We start from the raw sequence: 16,935 nt of genomic DNA, 5'->3' as shown, positions 1-16,935 counted from the left end.
TTCAGTTGTTTCGGAACTATTCTACATTGAAGTGCAAGTGCATGTGCCCACTTATAAGGCAACACGGTATTTTTTTTTTAAATTAGTTTAAGAGGTAGCGTAAGCGTATTATGGCCTTTCGTTTAGTGTCCGCTGGCGCCCCGATTCGTGAACTTTTCCATGTGATTCCAAAGGTGAAATACCCATGCTGTGCTGATGCCATTCTTATTGGATAACATTCCCTCTATACTTCTATTTTAGTTACATTTTGGGAAATATGGTCTAGCTCGAAATAGCAGTGTATTTGTTGGTAAGTGCTCTTACAAATCCCACGAAGATGTCTTTCGACAGATTACAATGCGTCATCATTTGTAGAGCCATCTGTTCCCTGGACGGACAATCCAAGTATTGTATTTTCGTCAACTGCTTTGAAACACCATTGGGGGGTAAGTCATTGCATTGAAGTCCTATAGCCAAATTCTTAAAAGGAATAGGAAGTTATGTCTTCCCCTCGCTCAGCTCGTAAATCTGATTTTATTAACTTTCGTAGAAATCGTTTAATACGCTATGGCAACCTTGCTAAAAAATAAAATTAAAATGAATTTCTTCCAAACCATAGAAATATGCAATAGCAGTGAAAAATGTACAAGTAGGAAAACTCTAGTCGGGTTGCCCGACAAGGAGATACCCTGATCCCAGTCCTATCTGCGTTTATTAATATTTTCCGTAGTTTGTATCGAGTATTCAAAAAAAATAAATAAATAAATAAAAAACGACATTACGAGACCAGGATTTGGACCCTAATTGTTTGCGCAACGTGCGCCAACTCTATCGCTACTTCACATTTAAAAAAAATAAAATAAAAAAAAATGTCCTATTGCTCCTATTGCATCAACTGCATACGGACGCCGTCTCTACCAACGCAGTCACTGCACGGCTTACTCGAGCAGTGCCAAATTTGAAGTTAATTAGCAGCTAAGAATTCAGCACAATTTAAGTGCAATTTCGATTCTTCGAATAGAAAAGAATACACGCATTTGAATGTATGTATGAAATTTGGAGCCGGGATCCAAAATCCCACAAAAATCAAAATTGCATAAAATATACATAAAACTAAATACAAAATTGACAATGGAGGATCTAGCTCTTCAGACGTCCGAGATATAATTTAATAACATTTCAATCATGTTTTTATTCGATAACAATTAAATGCGAATAGTTATCGAATATTTGAAACAAACTCGATATGCGCGTGCTATACACGGACCTACAAAAATTTTAAGTCTCTAGCTGTTATAGATGCTGAGATCCACGCGTTCACACATACGGACAGACGGACAGGGCTCAATTGACTCGGCTTGTCGTCCTGATCAAGAATAACATTTGCACAAAACCATTATACCCTGATTTCCCATTTTCCATGGGATCAGGGTATAACAAGAAAATATCTGATTTTATGGAGGATTTTCTTAATTCTCGAAACTGTAGAATCCAATCCAATCCAATCCAATGTTCGCATGGATTATCTACTTTTGCTTTAATCGAATTTAGCACTCTTATACTTATCCAAACCTTGATCTATCTACTATTATATGAAGCGGGTAACGTACATATTTTGCTGTCGTATCTACGCCTATATTACGAATTCTAAAATATAGCTTTAAAAAAACAATTTACACATTTAGAAGACGAATTGTAAAAAAAATTGTGTGCTCGGCTAGGAAACGAAAGTCATGAATATATATGTTTCTCTATACCAAACTAACTAAACGTAATATACAAATATCAGATACGAGTTACGAGATACGAAAGGTAAAAGATGAGTTAATCAAAAATTATTTACTGGGTGTTGGAGAAATAATTCGATAAGGACTACAATAATAACTATATGTATCTATGTATATATATTTTATGTGAAACATTTATTGATATATATATATATATATATATATATATAATATTCATATATATATAATATTCACATATATATATATATATATATATATATATTTATGTATATATATGTACGTATGTATGTGTATATATAATATTAATTATTCATATATAATTACAGTTACGCAGCGACAATTAGATGATTTTTTTGTGTTATTTTTGGTTTTCTTTTCATGTATTACTTGTACGCAACTAAATACCAAAGTGTTTGTGTGTGTGTGCATACTAATTAGGCGCTAATCAAGACTATTACTAAGTATACTCTATATATATATAATTGTTAATTAATATATGTATGTATGTCTGTATGTATGTTTGTTGCATAAGAAGCTAAAACGTTAAAGAATTTCTGGACCTTAATAATCATATAATTATTATATAACAGCTTGAGTTTGTTAGTTTTTTTTTAACTGCATAATATATATATATATATATATATATATATATATATATATATATATATATATATATATTTATTTATATATATATATTTATATATATATATATATTTATTTATTGTTTTTTCATTTTAAGTACAACTTGCAACACAAACTACAGTATTTCTTTTTTTTCAACTTTTTTGCTTGCATTTTTAAATTAACTACACAAACACAAATATATACATATATAAATGTATAGCAATATATATAGCATCAAATTGTTTCATGATGAACTAATGTTAGCATATATATATATATGTGTGTGTGTTATGTTTAAAGATTTTCTCAGTATCAAAGTTTTTATATCAATATATATATATATATATGTGTGTATATATAATTGTATATTGCTTAACAGTGTTTTTGTTGTTGTTGTTGTTGAGATGTATTGTCCACTTAAATAGTTGCTTTCATTATACGATTTTCATCTGTATTAAGTTTTGTTTATAGCACAGTTTGCGTCGCGCTTATGTATATATATAAATAATGTTATTCAGATATATATTTTTTCGCTAGCGACATGCTATTCGGGAATGTGTGTGTGTGTATTATATACAAATTAAAATTGGTAGACTTAACTAATATTACAGTATTACTTTAAATAGAAAACAAAAGAAATACTAAAAAATACTATAAAGCGTGTATTTAGTAAGAGAGAGAGAGAGAGAGAAAGAGAACAGAAAGTGAACAAAGATGCTACGAAAATATGTCAAAATGTAGAAATTGGATGTGAAAATACCATATCAGGAAACGAGGCGTACATTTTAGTTAGTGTACACTGTACACTGTATACGACATACATTTTACAAAGTCTAATATGACGGTGGTTTCTAATTCAACTATTATCTAATTGTTGTAACTAGTTTAATCGTAACTATTATGCAGTTAATCCGTTAGGCTTACGAGCTACGCACACCTCTTGGGGCTTTATATATATTTGTTGTATATAGAGTATATATATATATATTCTGTTGTTATTGTAGATACATATTTTTTCTTAAGTGCATTATACTGCGAAAATTCGTGCAAACTAATTACGACAAATTACATTAATTACTTCAATTAAATAGTTATTTATATTTTTTTTTGGTATTTTTCTCTTTTTGTTTAAATCAAATGCAAATTATTTTTTAAATTTCATTTTTTTTGTGTTTTTGTTGCCAACACTTTCGTTTATTTCGTTTTCAAATCTTGAGAAATTTGTTGATCAGGGTCTATTCTGATCCTTTTGTTTGTAGCTAAGAATTAAATACAGCGTTTACAGTTTTCTTTTTGGAAATTGTTATATAGGGGGATTGTTTTCTGTTTTCTAAACGAGTATAGAGCAACGGGACTTGCAATTTGTATATAGATTCGTCCCGCTTTATGCTAATTACCAAACAAATAAGAATTGCTTAAACGTTACCAAATATATGTTGGCTGCAAATTGTTACAATATATGTATATATATATATATATATATATATATGGGAGCATATATGCCATATATATAGATATATATGTGTATAGCTACATGTTGAGAACTAAAGTCAATTCAACTTCTTTTGTATATATATACTCATATAAGGGGTGTTGCTTATGGCCTAGAAGATATACGTGACAACTTAGCATTAGAACTTTTATCATCTTTTGCAATTGTTTTTCCATTTTCCATTTCATTTTTCTGTTTTTGAATATAATGCACTTATCGTTTATTAGTATTAAGTTTTTCGTTTTTCGAGAAACAAATGTACAACAGTTAGTGAGTTCTTCTTGATCTGTTTCTTTTTACCAGAGCAAATCAAAGGTTTATAAAGGGATTCGAATCGGGATTTCTTTCGTTAACAAATCTCTTGATCTAACTCACTTTATATACGTTTAATTTTACATTCATTTAAAATTCCTCGTTGCAAAAATTGTACTGATATTTACGTCCAAGTTCGTCCAATTAAATAACTACCATCAGCTGTTGCTCTACTTTGAAACTTCGAACTCAACGTTCTCAAATTTGAAGTAAAGCCAAAGGTTGCAAGGGAATACAAATAAAAACAGATTATACAGTTCTCATATGCTATCTATATATATAGATAAAGATATAGGTGTGTATAGTGAGCCAAACTGAAGCTACATTTTGAAACGAAAATATTACTGAATTTTAGTTGCGTTTCTTTTTGTTGTCAATTAGTTGCTGGAAGACGAGTCTAAGTTATGTATATATAGTATATATCGTATGATATATATCATATATATATTTATATTTATTTATTTTCTTCATGGTTTTCCCAACCAATTAAAGAGATGTTTTCTGGCTCTACTCACCTTTTAATCTTAAGAGAAATCCTCTGCTCTTTTCTTTATTCTATTTTAGCTTTCAAATACATCAAAATTTCAATTTATTTCGTTTCATTTATAAGTACGAGTACCGTTATGCCCGATATATAGCTCATTATAATTGATATGTGACGAGCTGTTATGTTCCTTGTTGTTATATAAGAAAACGTTGTGTTATTTGTTTTTCATGACATTTCTGCTTAAATATTTAATTAATTTTAAGTTTTACTTCACTTAATTTTTTATTAATATATATATATATATGTAATTTTTATGTTTTACTGTTGTCTTTGATTCGTTTTACCTTTTGAAATAAGCATAAATAGCATATCATTTCGAGCTTCAAATATAATAATATATAGTTCGTTATATATAATACATATAATATAGAAATTAATAAATAAATAGCATTTGTTAGGTAAACTGTATATGAGAGCTTAGTAAATCAGCTGCATTGCTTTTAAATTATACAACAGCTTTTTCAAGGACTTAAATACTAAAGCTTAAAACTAAATTTGTTTCTTTCGCCGTTTATTGTTTTTTTTAGCAATATAATAAATTAAATATTTAAGATTTGATTCGTTTCATATATATTATCGAATAATTGTTTTTAGTTTTATATTTTCACAGGAAAATAATTGCTTTTATCCTTTATTGTGTACGTTTTTTAGTTTTTATTATTTACTTTTCATTTAAATTTAATTTTATTTTTCTTTTTGGTTTGGATTTTATACTTACTGCTGCTAGAGTAGATAGATTATTGATCTGTGGCTATCATCCACATCAATTGACTAGCTTGTTATAGAGTATATATTTCGTGTGTGTGTGTGTGTGGGTGTGTAGTTTATAAGGAAATTATAACAAGGCCAAAAATAATAGACAAGAAGCCAAAAAAATGTCCAACTAAATTCTAGATTAACTGAATTTTCTCATTATTAATTTTGGGTTATCTTTTTATTTGGTTTTCATTAACAGGATTTGAAACATCTGATTTCTGATCGAATTTCGCTAAGATTTTTTTAATATTTTCGGTTTGGTCCGCATTGGTCAAAAAATCAACTAAGTTTTAGCTTTTCTTTTTTTATACAAATCGTTCTAATTTTAGTTGTGAAAAACCATTTACTTCAAAAATCAAGACACTTTTCCCATTTCCCCTGGTTTTTTTGAGTGTAAAAGTTTTCTAATAACTGTATCTTAACTCCCCTTTCAAAGTGATATGCGTTTTGTAGCCTCACAACAACAGCTCAGCCTAGGGTTATGAAATGTTTGAACTCCATTGTCGAAGTACCACTTGGTAGTAAGTATTTTGCCACATTTTGAGACGCTGTCTTATACATATAATAGATATACACATATAATATATATATAGTTAAAGGTTTCTCTAATTGAATATATCACGGTCTTCCTAAATATCGCTGTATGCATGTAAATATCTATAAAGAGTTTGTCACTCGACTTTAGTTCTATATGTGTCTGTGTATATTCTTCTTCTTATTCTTGTTGTTGTTGTATATATATCGAGTATAATGAGAGAACATCAACATTATCCAATTAGATAATATAATATTTATATAGTACAATAGCTAAAATCCGATTGACTAACGTTAAGAGTTTTGTTTTTGTTTAGGTCATTTGGTTTACGAATACTGACACTTGAATGCTCTGAAACACAGTTGATCTTATTGTCATATGATGTATGCATGTGTGTGTGTGTGTTTGTGTGTGTGTGTCTATATGTAATGCATTACATAATGTCATCTAATTGGGGGAATTCTTGTTTTAGTATACTGTGAGACGATGGATGATATGGATTGCAAATTGTTGATCTTGCATTCTCATTGGGTTTTTGTATATATATATATATTGAGAGAGGGAGTATATAGTTTGTATATAGTTTTACGCAATTGACTACTTAAACATGTTCCATCATGCTTTATATATATATATATTTGTAGATATATATGTTTGTTCTATATGGCTAAAAATGTATGTATGTAGTACTATATAAGTTTAACCTACAAGTACGAAAAAATACACAACTAATTTATAGTATGTGTGTGTGAGTCTGAGTGTGTATGTGTGTGTGTGTATGTAAGTCTGTTTGTGTGTGTAGGAGTGTGTCTCATATATTACAGCAAGTTTTGTCGTATACTCGACGGTACTTTTCGGGTTTGGATGATGTCGCTACCACAAAACTAATAGATGAGATAATATTTAATTGAAAAAACTGAACAATTCAACTATATCAAAACTTATATGCATATATTTACCAGTATATATAAAGAGCGCTATATACGTTCTGGTACTTAGTATATGTATCAAAATTCGCAAGCTACTATTGGGATATATCAAAACATTTCATTCGGGTTTTTTATACAGATCTTTTCGAATTGAGTTACTTTTTGTTTCGACTGTTGCTACCGATTATCAAAACTAATGTTTTTTTTTTTTGTTTTTTTTTTTGCGATTTATATCACTTTGGATTTTGGAACTATTAGAATATGGAAAATGTTGCGGAAGCGTACTTGATAAATGTTTGAAGACATGTAGAAAAATAGGGCATAAAAGAAATGAAAGCATATCCAAAAGGAAAATTCGATCTTATAAAGAATATGTATATATATATAAATACATAACTAATAAATATATAACTATATAATGTATATACTAAGGCTAAAGCATTTTTTTGACTTCTTGCGCTAGAAACAGAATGAAAAAAAGAAATGCAATCATAAATGTTTTATATTTATTAAAAATATATATAATAAATAATTGGTATATTTTATTTTGTTTATGTTTATGTATATATAACAATGAATTTCCATATAAGAAAAATAAGTTTCGCTTTGTAAATTCTCAGGGCTGCGTGTATATAGAATGCTGAGATCTAGGTATTATTTTTTACTGGATTTTTGGTTTCAGATAAATGATTTTGCATTGAATGGCGTTAAGTGGAATGCGTGTTAAGTTCTTAAGCATAAACAATAAATAAATGGGAATAAAAGTTACTAAATTAGGTGTGTGTGTGTGTATTTGTATGTTTGTACTAAGTGGAGCATTACGAGTCTAATATTCAGCCCAGCAAAATGTATAAAAATTATCTTTGGTATGCGAAACGTGAGACGAGGTCAAAGGTATTTCATTATTTTTTTGGGAATAATTTATTTAATATAATATAATATAAAGTTGTATACATATGCCCAATGTACTCACCTTGAAAATGCAGTCAGATACACAAACACATACAGTTAAAAAAGGAACAAGAACACAAAATATAAAGAATTACCTGGACACAAGATACAAATAGAAATACAGAGAGAGATATATGGATAAGAGCAAGAGAGCACAACATTTACAAAGGTCAACAAAATAAATATACAGAAATATGATCAATTAACTATATATACAATCTAGTAAATAATAGTAATAAAAAACACAAATTCTCTTCTTTTTTTTTTTGCTTGTTTCATTAGCCAAGTTTGTTTTGTTTTTGTTGTTGTTGTAAACCAGTTTTATTAAACACAAAAATTACTTCAAATTGTTTTTGTTTTATAATTATATGTTGTGTGGGTGTGTGTGTGTGTGTACACATATATAACTATATATACATACGCAAATGATTACTTTCAAATGATAACTAAGTAAATTAATTAATTAAAATTAAGGTTGAAACATGCATGCGAATCAAATTATGTTTTTGTTTTTTCTTTTTTGTTTTCTTTTTATAGAGTATACATATTATTGTTTACATTTAATTTATAATGAAGTGTGTAGTGTAGTGTAGTGTATATGTATTTGCTTTTAATGCAAAACTGAAATGCAAATGCTACTGCTAAACAATTACAAATATAACTAGAACTAGGAGTAGAGGGAGTTTCTATATATTTCAGTAATACATTAGCTACTTGTTTAATTACTTAACTCTGTGGTTAATCAATGCGCATGAGTAGAACAAAATGTAATTTTAAAAAAATATATATATATAATATAAAGCAAATTACAAAAATAAATCAAAAAAAGATCAATCATGAAATATCTAATCTGAAATGCTGGGTCTAAAATAGTTTTCTATGGAGAGAACAAAGCAGGGTACTATTGAGGGTATTCTACAGATGAGAATGTATGGTAGATATATGTGTTATATGTGTAGAGAGTGTGCTTCAGCAGCTGAGTCTATGTACGTCTCTAGCTCTTAGCACACAGCACAACAAAGTTAAGGAAATGAAAATAATAATGCAGCTTGAAATCAGTTGCCAGTTTTATTATGAAGTGCAGAGCAGGCGTGTGTGTGACAGTATAAGTGTGTCTGTGTGTGTGTGTGATGTTTGTTCGGTTCTCTTGTCTCGTTCTCTGTTTAACTGCTATGCTGGGTGAATTAAATTCGAGCTCAATGTATTAAATAACTAAATTAAATGGTGTAGTGTGTTTTATTCCTCTTTCCTTTTTCGGTTTCATTTTGCAATTTATATAGTTGGAGTTTCTTTAATGTTTTTCAGTTATAGCTTTTTGTTATTTATATATTACGAGGCTTGAGCAAAATTTCCTTTCGTTTCTCGCTTTCGTTTAGCTTTTTTCAATGAGCTTTAATTTTGTTGTTTTTATAGTATTATATAATAATAATTGTTTGTTTTTTCATTTATAAATATGTTTTTATGTTATAGTTTTTATGCACTAAAAATTATATAAACTGCTACAATTAAACGCAATCACAATCGGTGGTTTTTTAAATTGTTTTTTTTTTTGTTTTTCGTAATTTTTGGTTTAATTTTTTTTGCTTTAAATTTATATGAATATGTTTTTGTTTTTCGTTTCTTGCCATTGCCTCGTGGGCTACTCCTTTCTGCATTTATTTTATTGCTTATCATTTTTGTTGTTATTATAAAACGCGTGAGGGGCGGTAGCGGGGGAGCTAGAGCCTTAAATATAATACTTAATATGCTTTCAATTATGTGTGTGTGTGTGTGTGTCTCTTTATGTATTTATGTGTGTATGTATATATGTGTGTGTGTGGCACTAAGAACTACGTTAAACCAAAAGGTAAAACAAATTTTGTGGTCATGAGATTTGTGTGGTTGTTGTAAGGTGTGTGTGTGTGTGTGTGTATGTATGTGTAATTGTATGCAAATTACATAGATATAGATAGACAGAGAAAGAATGAGAGAGTGAAAGGGAAACAGAAATATTGATGGAGCGGCGCTGCTTAGACATACATGCCCATGCCGTACATGCTGCTCCAGTCAACTCCCTGGAAACTGGACATATCCACATTGGCCAGCGCGTAATTGGGATAGGCGGCAGCCGGATTGGCAGCCGCAGCTGCTGCTGCTGCAGCCGCATTTAGCGGATTGCCAGCGACAAGCGCTGCCTGCTGTGCGGCTGCTAGGGAATGCGCATTGGCGCCAGCTCCATTGGCCGCATTGGCAGCCAAGGCGGCAGCAGCGGCCGCTGAATGGGCCTGTGTGGCAGCATTGTTGGAGGCGGCGGCAGCTGCTGCAACGGCGGCGGCATTGTGATGATGCTGTTGCTGTTGTTGCTGTTGCTGCTGCTGCTGTTGATGATGGTGCGAATGCTGCTGGTGCAGGCCGGCGGCGGCGGCGGCAGCTGCATGGGCATGCGCTGCATTATGCGACTGTTGCTGCTGATGGGCGGCCACGGCGGCCGCGTTCTGGGCCTGATGGGCCTGCATCAATGCGGCGTTGGCAGTGGCTGCGCTGGCGGGTATGGTATAGGGAGCATATCTATAGGTGAAGAGAAAGTATAAGATGTTTACTTAAGAATCGTTCTCTATATACAAATGGCTCACCTGACACTGTGCAGCGCTGTCTGTGGATATGTTGCAAGCAGCTTGCCAAAGTTGCTTTGATTAGCCGCCATGGTGGCAGCGGCGGCTGCGTTTTGTACTTGAAACGGATTCTGTGATATGAGCGCCGCTTGCTGGGCGGCTGCCGCTGCGGCCGGCGATTGCAGCAGCTGTGTGGGTGTCTGCAGCATGGCCAAAGGATTCATGGCAGCGGCAACGCCTGCGGCGCCACGTGCGCCCAACAATTGGCCGGGAGCGGTCGGCAGCTGCACGCCCAGAGTACCCAGCATAATGCGCTTCTGGAGCAGCTGGGCGGCGGGGGTGACAGCCTCTTTGGGTTGGGCCTTCTTGCATTCGACCTTCTTGTTCTTGATGGTATGGAAGTGTATCTCGCAGACGCGATCTACCACATCCTCGTTCTCGAAGGTGACAAAGCCGAAGCCGCGATGGCGTTTCGTCTGCTGATCCATCAGCATGACCGTCTCCTCGACGGCACCGAATTGACTGAAATAAGCCTTCACTTCCTCGGCAGAGGTGTCCTGCGAGACGCCGCCCACGAATATCTTTTTGGTCTTGTTCGCTTGACGTGGGCGATTTTTGGGCGTGGCATGCTTCGGATCGATCTTCTTGCCGTCGAGCGTGTGAATGGGCACCTTAAGCACCTTGTCCACGGTGCACGGTTCTTGGAATGTGATGAAGCCAAAGCCGCGGCTGCGCTGCAAGTGTGACGATTCACAACAGCGAGACAGGGCGAGCAAGGGAGATAAAGAGAAAGAGAGAGGGAAAGACACAAAAGTGATAAGAGTTTAGTAAATGTTAGTTCCAAATTTTGTAGGTTAGAGGCAGCATTTACGAAATACGTATATATAGTATATATATAAATCTAAATTTGCAAAGTGATCAGCTAATTTGCAAGTTAATAGTTTGTAAATGTCCTACGTAACGTTAGCAAAAATTTAACAAAGTTAAATATCAATGCATCAACAGGCTCGTAGAATTCAGTTGATGCCATCAAAGTAAATCAAAAATGTATAACAAATAATAACAGATATATAAAAGTTAAATTTTCAGAGTTATGCTATGAGTACTTTATGTGCTCTTTTAGTTTAGACAAGCTCTTATTTTTTGTTTCAATATAATAGCTGCGCACACTGCTTTCCTTACTCTTATATTTGTTAGCTGTATGCAATAGTAACTATACTGCTCTGAATAAGACGAAGTTGTAGTAGTAGAGGTAGAAGAGTACGAACTATGCATACTGCATTTCTTACAGTGGCGTCCACTATTCATACTCTTATATGAGCTTGCATTACTAAGCACGAGTGTGCTCTATAATATATATCTTATATTTTATCTTATATTTTTGTTAATGCAACCTTAAAGTACTCATTGCATTTCTCATATACCCCGTCCCGTTACGCTATTTGTTTAAACAAGAAAATTAAAATATAGATTAACAACATAATTTGTCCAAGTAAAACACATATTGAAATTATTGAATTATGCTCAACTAATAACTAAAACTTGTACTAAATACTTTTCAGATCCGATCAATAGAATTATTCAATTTGTAATTTGCCATCAATGATAAACCCGCTCTAAGTATATACACAAATATATATTTATATATCAACAGCTTATTTTGACACCTCTTCACTTTTCCAAATAATATTTTTAACAATAATACAAAGTTACATGAGGCTTAATATATTTATATAAATATATATATTATATATATGTATTGTATGTGATCTTATATGCAGCATATAAATAGTCAGTTAGATAGATAGAGAGAGAAAGAATGTGAAAAGGAGCAAACGCATTTAATGCTCCAGTACGATTATAGAGAGAGAGAGAGAGAATACTAATGTGATGAAGTTTTACATAGATACTCCTAAGTACGAATTTAACGATTAGCTTGTGGGCTTTTCCCAATTGCTGGTTAGTTTACAAAGAAACATGTACTTAATATTAATAATACTCTAAATGTTTTTATATATATATGTTTTCCTTAGAAAACATGACTTGGATGTGTAAATAGGTGTTGCTTATAACTAATTTTGTTTTCTCTTTACAATCTGTTACAAATAGATATAAACTTTACAATTTGGAATACAACAATTGACTTAAGCCTAAGGCGAATTTGACTGTCGTATAACCTTGCAGAGGGGATTATCTAGTTGATACAGACAATGAAAATCTAGTTGCTTCTGGCATTTTTATACTACAAAGTGTTGAACTATATCTTGGTTTAATACGGATAACATAATCTAAGGATCTCTATTGTTTCATCTGCAAGGAGATAGTTAGCCTCGGTCAGCCGAAGTTATATTTATTTCGTACAATTTGTTCAAGATGATAGCTACTTATGATATAGTACCTTGCCTATTAGTTCGATGTAGCTTACATAATGTTCTCTATGTAGGCGATTATATAATTATAGAATTTAAATATCGGGGTGGTTAAATTTTAATCTCTGAATAGTTACAAAAGAAACATTTCTAAAATTAATTGAAATGTCCATAAGCTTTACTATGGAGCTCTTTGCTCTTCCATCAACAAGAAATCGACTAATTTATAGATATATAATATTTGTATATTTGGGGTAATTAACTACGCAGGAAATAGTTTAGGGATATATGCCAAAGAAAGATAAATAAAGCAAAAAAAAACATATAAGAAATAAATTACTGTAAGACTAGGCTAGAGCTAGTAATATATAATGTATTTAGTATCTTACTGCTAAGGGGGAGCGGGGAAGAGTTTCGTATTTGTTTTTCATTTTGGTACAGGGTAAAGAAGGTATGGCTGCAGCTATATTTGCTCTATGTCTAGTTATATGTAGAATACTCATAGTTAGTTTCAAGGCTCATCTTTTTGTTATCGCTTGCCTATCATGAAAAGATAATATACATACAATATACATATATGTATAGTAGTTAAATTTGTTGCTTGTTTTGTTTTTGTTTTTTGGTATTTTTATTATTTGGGTAAGAAACGCTAAGCATAACCAAGTACACAATACGAGTACGAGTACATTTAATTAGAATACGATTATACGATAATAAGGTGTTTAACTTTTGCTCAGAGTTATACGAAAGATACGAGAGAAATAGAGAGAGAAAGAGAGATTACGATGCGCCAGCTGAGTTTTACGCTAAACGTGTTTTATACAGTTACAATTTGGCGATCTTTTATGTTTTTGGGATTGTTTTCAACATGTACCTAAGACATCGGTAACGAGACTTGTAGATTTGATATGCCCTTCCTTTGACTACTGCGTCGGTTGGCGTTGGCGTAGCGGCCTCCGGCGCAACAGCTGTGCGCGCGCGTCACAGTTCCAGATCCAAATGACGCTGGCGGCTCCTCTTCGCAATTCGTTCACTTTTTAAGTATATATTATATATATATATGTGTATATATATATTTTGTTCATTTCAATTATATTTAAATTTATATTTCAGTTACATTTTGCTGTTTGGTTTTTATATATTCAACTACATAACATACGCTAGCTAAAGACTTTGTTTCCTATACTTAAAAACTAGTTGTACTTGGATCTTGGTTCACCTATAAGCAGGACACAGGGCCCACACACATATACACAATCACACACATTCACATAGACATTGTGTTGGCAGTTGGTAAACCAGTTTTCTTTCTACTGTTTTTGGTCTCTTGTTTGTTGGAGCACAACAAAAGGTGTGCGTGTGTGCACTGTATGAATGTGTGCGTGTGTTTGTGTGTGTGTAGTTTTTGTAGATTATATTTATTATAAAAGGGCAAAATGTTTTGCTTGCGTTTCTCTTGACTATCTGCGACAAGGACAACCCCGTTAGGATCGGCTGCTTTTGCGAATAAAACTGTTCCAGTTAAAATTCGACAGCGACTTCGAATGTTTGAGTTCCCTTCGAGACTTTTTTGCCGTAATTGCGCAATTGCGCGCAGCAGGCCAAACTACCCTAAGGCTCGGCCAGGTTCGGTTGGCTTGCGTTGCCATTGTCCTGTGCCACAGCATTAAAAATTGATGGGGCGAGGGCAAAAACAGCTGCGCGCACAGGACTCGTCGACGGCAGCTGCTATTTTTAATGGCTTAACAGAGCGCGAGCGCGTGCGCTGTACGCTGCAATTGTCTGACAACTATATTTGTATATATGACTTGGATATGCGCTTATCAGGCGGACAAATTGCCTTAATACGCTTGCTTAAAATGCAATATCCGCTGTGCCTCATGTGCCAGGAAGCGACTGTTAAACGGTACATTTGTTTAAAGCTTTGCCTGGCATTTGCCAATAGCTTTCTGCAGTTACAGTAGAGGCTAAGCCATTGTATCATCTAGTGTGAAACCTGATTTGGTCGAATATAATATGCCCTGCTATCTTGTTGTTTGTTTTGCTGTTGCCTGGTGGTCGTATTTTGTGTCTTTTGTTTGGCACGTAACGAAAAACTGTAATTCTAAACCAGACAGAAACCAATAAATAATGTGAAAAATGCAAAAATAAAGAGCAAGGAAGAAGGGCACAGACACAAAGGGCCAAAGCAGAAGACGCGACTGTAGTAAATCACACATCATTGTTGTAGCTGTGGTTAAGACTGTTCTTGTTGTTGTAGTTTCGGTAACGACTGCAGCTGCGCACGCAGTGACACATCAAGAAACAAGGTGAAAAAAGGAGAGAGCGCAGACAGACTAAATGAAACGGCGCGTAAATATAGCTGTAAAATCTGCACAGAGAGCAAAACGAGAAACGCAAACAGAAGGGCAAAAAAAAATAGAAGCAGTAATCCCCAAAGAGACAGTGTGAGAGAGAGAGAGAGAGAGGAAGAAAATGAAATAGAGAAATGGCCATATACATAGCTGGCTAGAATATTAGGCATTGACTACATGTGGCTTACCTGAGTGACCGGATCCTTCATGATGAGCACATCGGTAACGGTGCCGAACATATTGAAGTATTCCTTGAGCTTCTCCGACGATGTCTGCCAGCTGAGCCCGCCTACAAAAAGTTTGCCTGGAGCTGGATCTGAAAGGCTGCCGCCACTGTTACTGGGAGTGGAGCGGCCCGAGGAGCTGCTCTTCATGCTCAAATTAGCAGCGCTGCCATTCTGTGCAGCGGCTGCATTCACATTATCCACCTTAAGCAGGGCCATAGCAGCCTGCTGAGCAGCCGCCTGCTGTTGCTGCTGTTGTTGCTGTTGCTGTTGTGCAGCTGCCTGGCTGCCATTGGTCTGTGCATTGGCCTGATCCTGTACAGCTGTGGGCTGCTGTTGCTGCTGCTGGGACGCCTGTTGTCCGGCAGCGCTCTGCTGCTGTGTCTGCTGCACCTGTGCCGCCTGGGCAGCGGCAGCGCTCTTGAGCACTGCTGCCGTGGTCAAGGTGCCATTGATGGCAGCCACATTGCTGTTGGCTATGGAGGCGACCAACGCATTATGCAGATCACGATTGTGATGCGGATCGATGAGGCCGGCAGCGGCGGCTGCAGCGGCAGCGGCAGCATTATCAATCGGATTGCTGTGGGCATTAAAGAAATATTTGTCAGCGGCGCTCAACAAATCATCATGTGGCGACTGCGATGCCGGCAGCGACTGCGCTAGCGGCAGAGGCAACGGCGGCGGCGGCTGATGGTGCAGCATGGTGGCGCCCTCCTTAAGAGCGTGCATTTCCTGCTTCAGCTGAATGTTGAAGGCCGTTCGAAGCAGCACAAAAAAATCAAGAACTTTCCGTTTGGTTCTAATCTTTCAATTATTTTTTTTGACGTTTCGCGTTGACTTTTTTTAATTATGAATTTTCTAGTTTTTTATAAATTCGTCTTTTTTTGGCGTTTCGCGTTTAATTTTGTGCCTCGTTTTCTACCTTTGATGGTTTGTTCTTGGTTTTTCGCGTTTTGTTTTTGTTGCCAATGGCAATAGGCGGCGCTTAGTTTTATTTATTTTCTATTCTTTCTGGTTTTTGTTTAGTTATTTGCATTCGAGTGGGGGCACATAAATTAATGCAAATGTCCGGACGGCACGAAGAGCATATATATATATATATATGTATATAGATATATATATGAATATATATTTATATCTAACGAACAATTTTAACTCGCTTTGCTGTGTTCTATTAAAACTCTTTTATTGTTTATTTGCTCCTTTCACTAAACGTCTGCGCGGCGCGAGTTCCAAATTCTGAATGCGTCGCAGGATGTGTGCGAGCTGTGAATGCTCGAGCTAAATTCAATTTGTAAGACGACAGCGAATGAGCGTGCGCAGCAGCATTCGAAAACATGCACACACACATACATATGCATACAATGCGCACAAAAGAGTGCGAGCGAGAGAGAGAGGGAGAGATGTGTCTAAAGCAAAGACAGCTGTCATTTATTGTGGCCGGGGTTGCCCTAAGCGAGCAGTGTCGGTTACTGAAGGAAGCGAACGAGGGTTGTCAGGTAGCAGCCAGCCAGGCAGGCACGG

The 16,935-nt window shown here is 34.5% G+C and overlaps 2 protein-coding genes across 3 annotated transcripts in view; one reads left to right on the top strand and one right to left on the bottom strand.

The window, feature by feature from the left end:
- The first annotated feature begins 12 nt into the window (after positions 1-12).
- The window catches only part of LOC111603027, an 18,111-nt gene continuing 1,188 nt past the window's right edge, over positions 13-16,935 (top strand). Inside the window, exons 1-4 of the mRNA XM_023320460.1 lie at positions 13-66; positions 127-173; positions 241-289; positions 355-425. Of these exons, the coding sequence (XP_023176228.1) occupies positions 42-66; positions 127-173; positions 241-289; positions 355-425 (192 nt within the window). The 5' untranslated portion in view covers positions 13-41. The remainder of the gene's footprint in view (positions 67-126; positions 174-240; positions 290-354; positions 426-16,935) is intronic.
- LOC111602995 (chromatin modification-related protein EAF1) overlaps positions 9,645-16,935 on the bottom strand; it is a 23,974-nt gene continuing 16,683 nt past the window's right edge. Inside the window, exons 2-4 of one of the 2 annotated variants that reach the window (XM_023320403.2) lie at positions 15,376-15,991; positions 10,486-11,198; positions 9,645-10,420 (exon numbers count right to left, since the gene is read on the bottom strand). In XM_023320403.2, coding sequence (XP_023176171.1) covers positions 9,883-10,420; positions 10,486-11,198; positions 15,376-15,991 — 1,867 coding nt within the window. In that variant the 3' untranslated portion in view covers positions 9,645-9,882. Of the gene's footprint in view, positions 10,421-10,485; positions 11,199-15,375; positions 16,282-16,935 lie in introns of those variants that run through there. The other variant, XM_023320395.2, reaches the window with a different exon arrangement.

This window comes from Drosophila hydei, unplaced genomic scaffold, assembly GCF_003285905.1.
Source record: "Drosophila hydei strain 15085-1641.00,03,60 unplaced genomic scaffold, DhydRS2 tig00008121-arrow-pilon, whole genome shotgun sequence".
Classification (NCBI taxonomy): domain Eukaryota; kingdom Metazoa; phylum Arthropoda; class Insecta; order Diptera; family Drosophilidae; genus Drosophila; species Drosophila hydei.
This window is presented reverse-complemented; position numbering and strand designations above follow the sequence as displayed.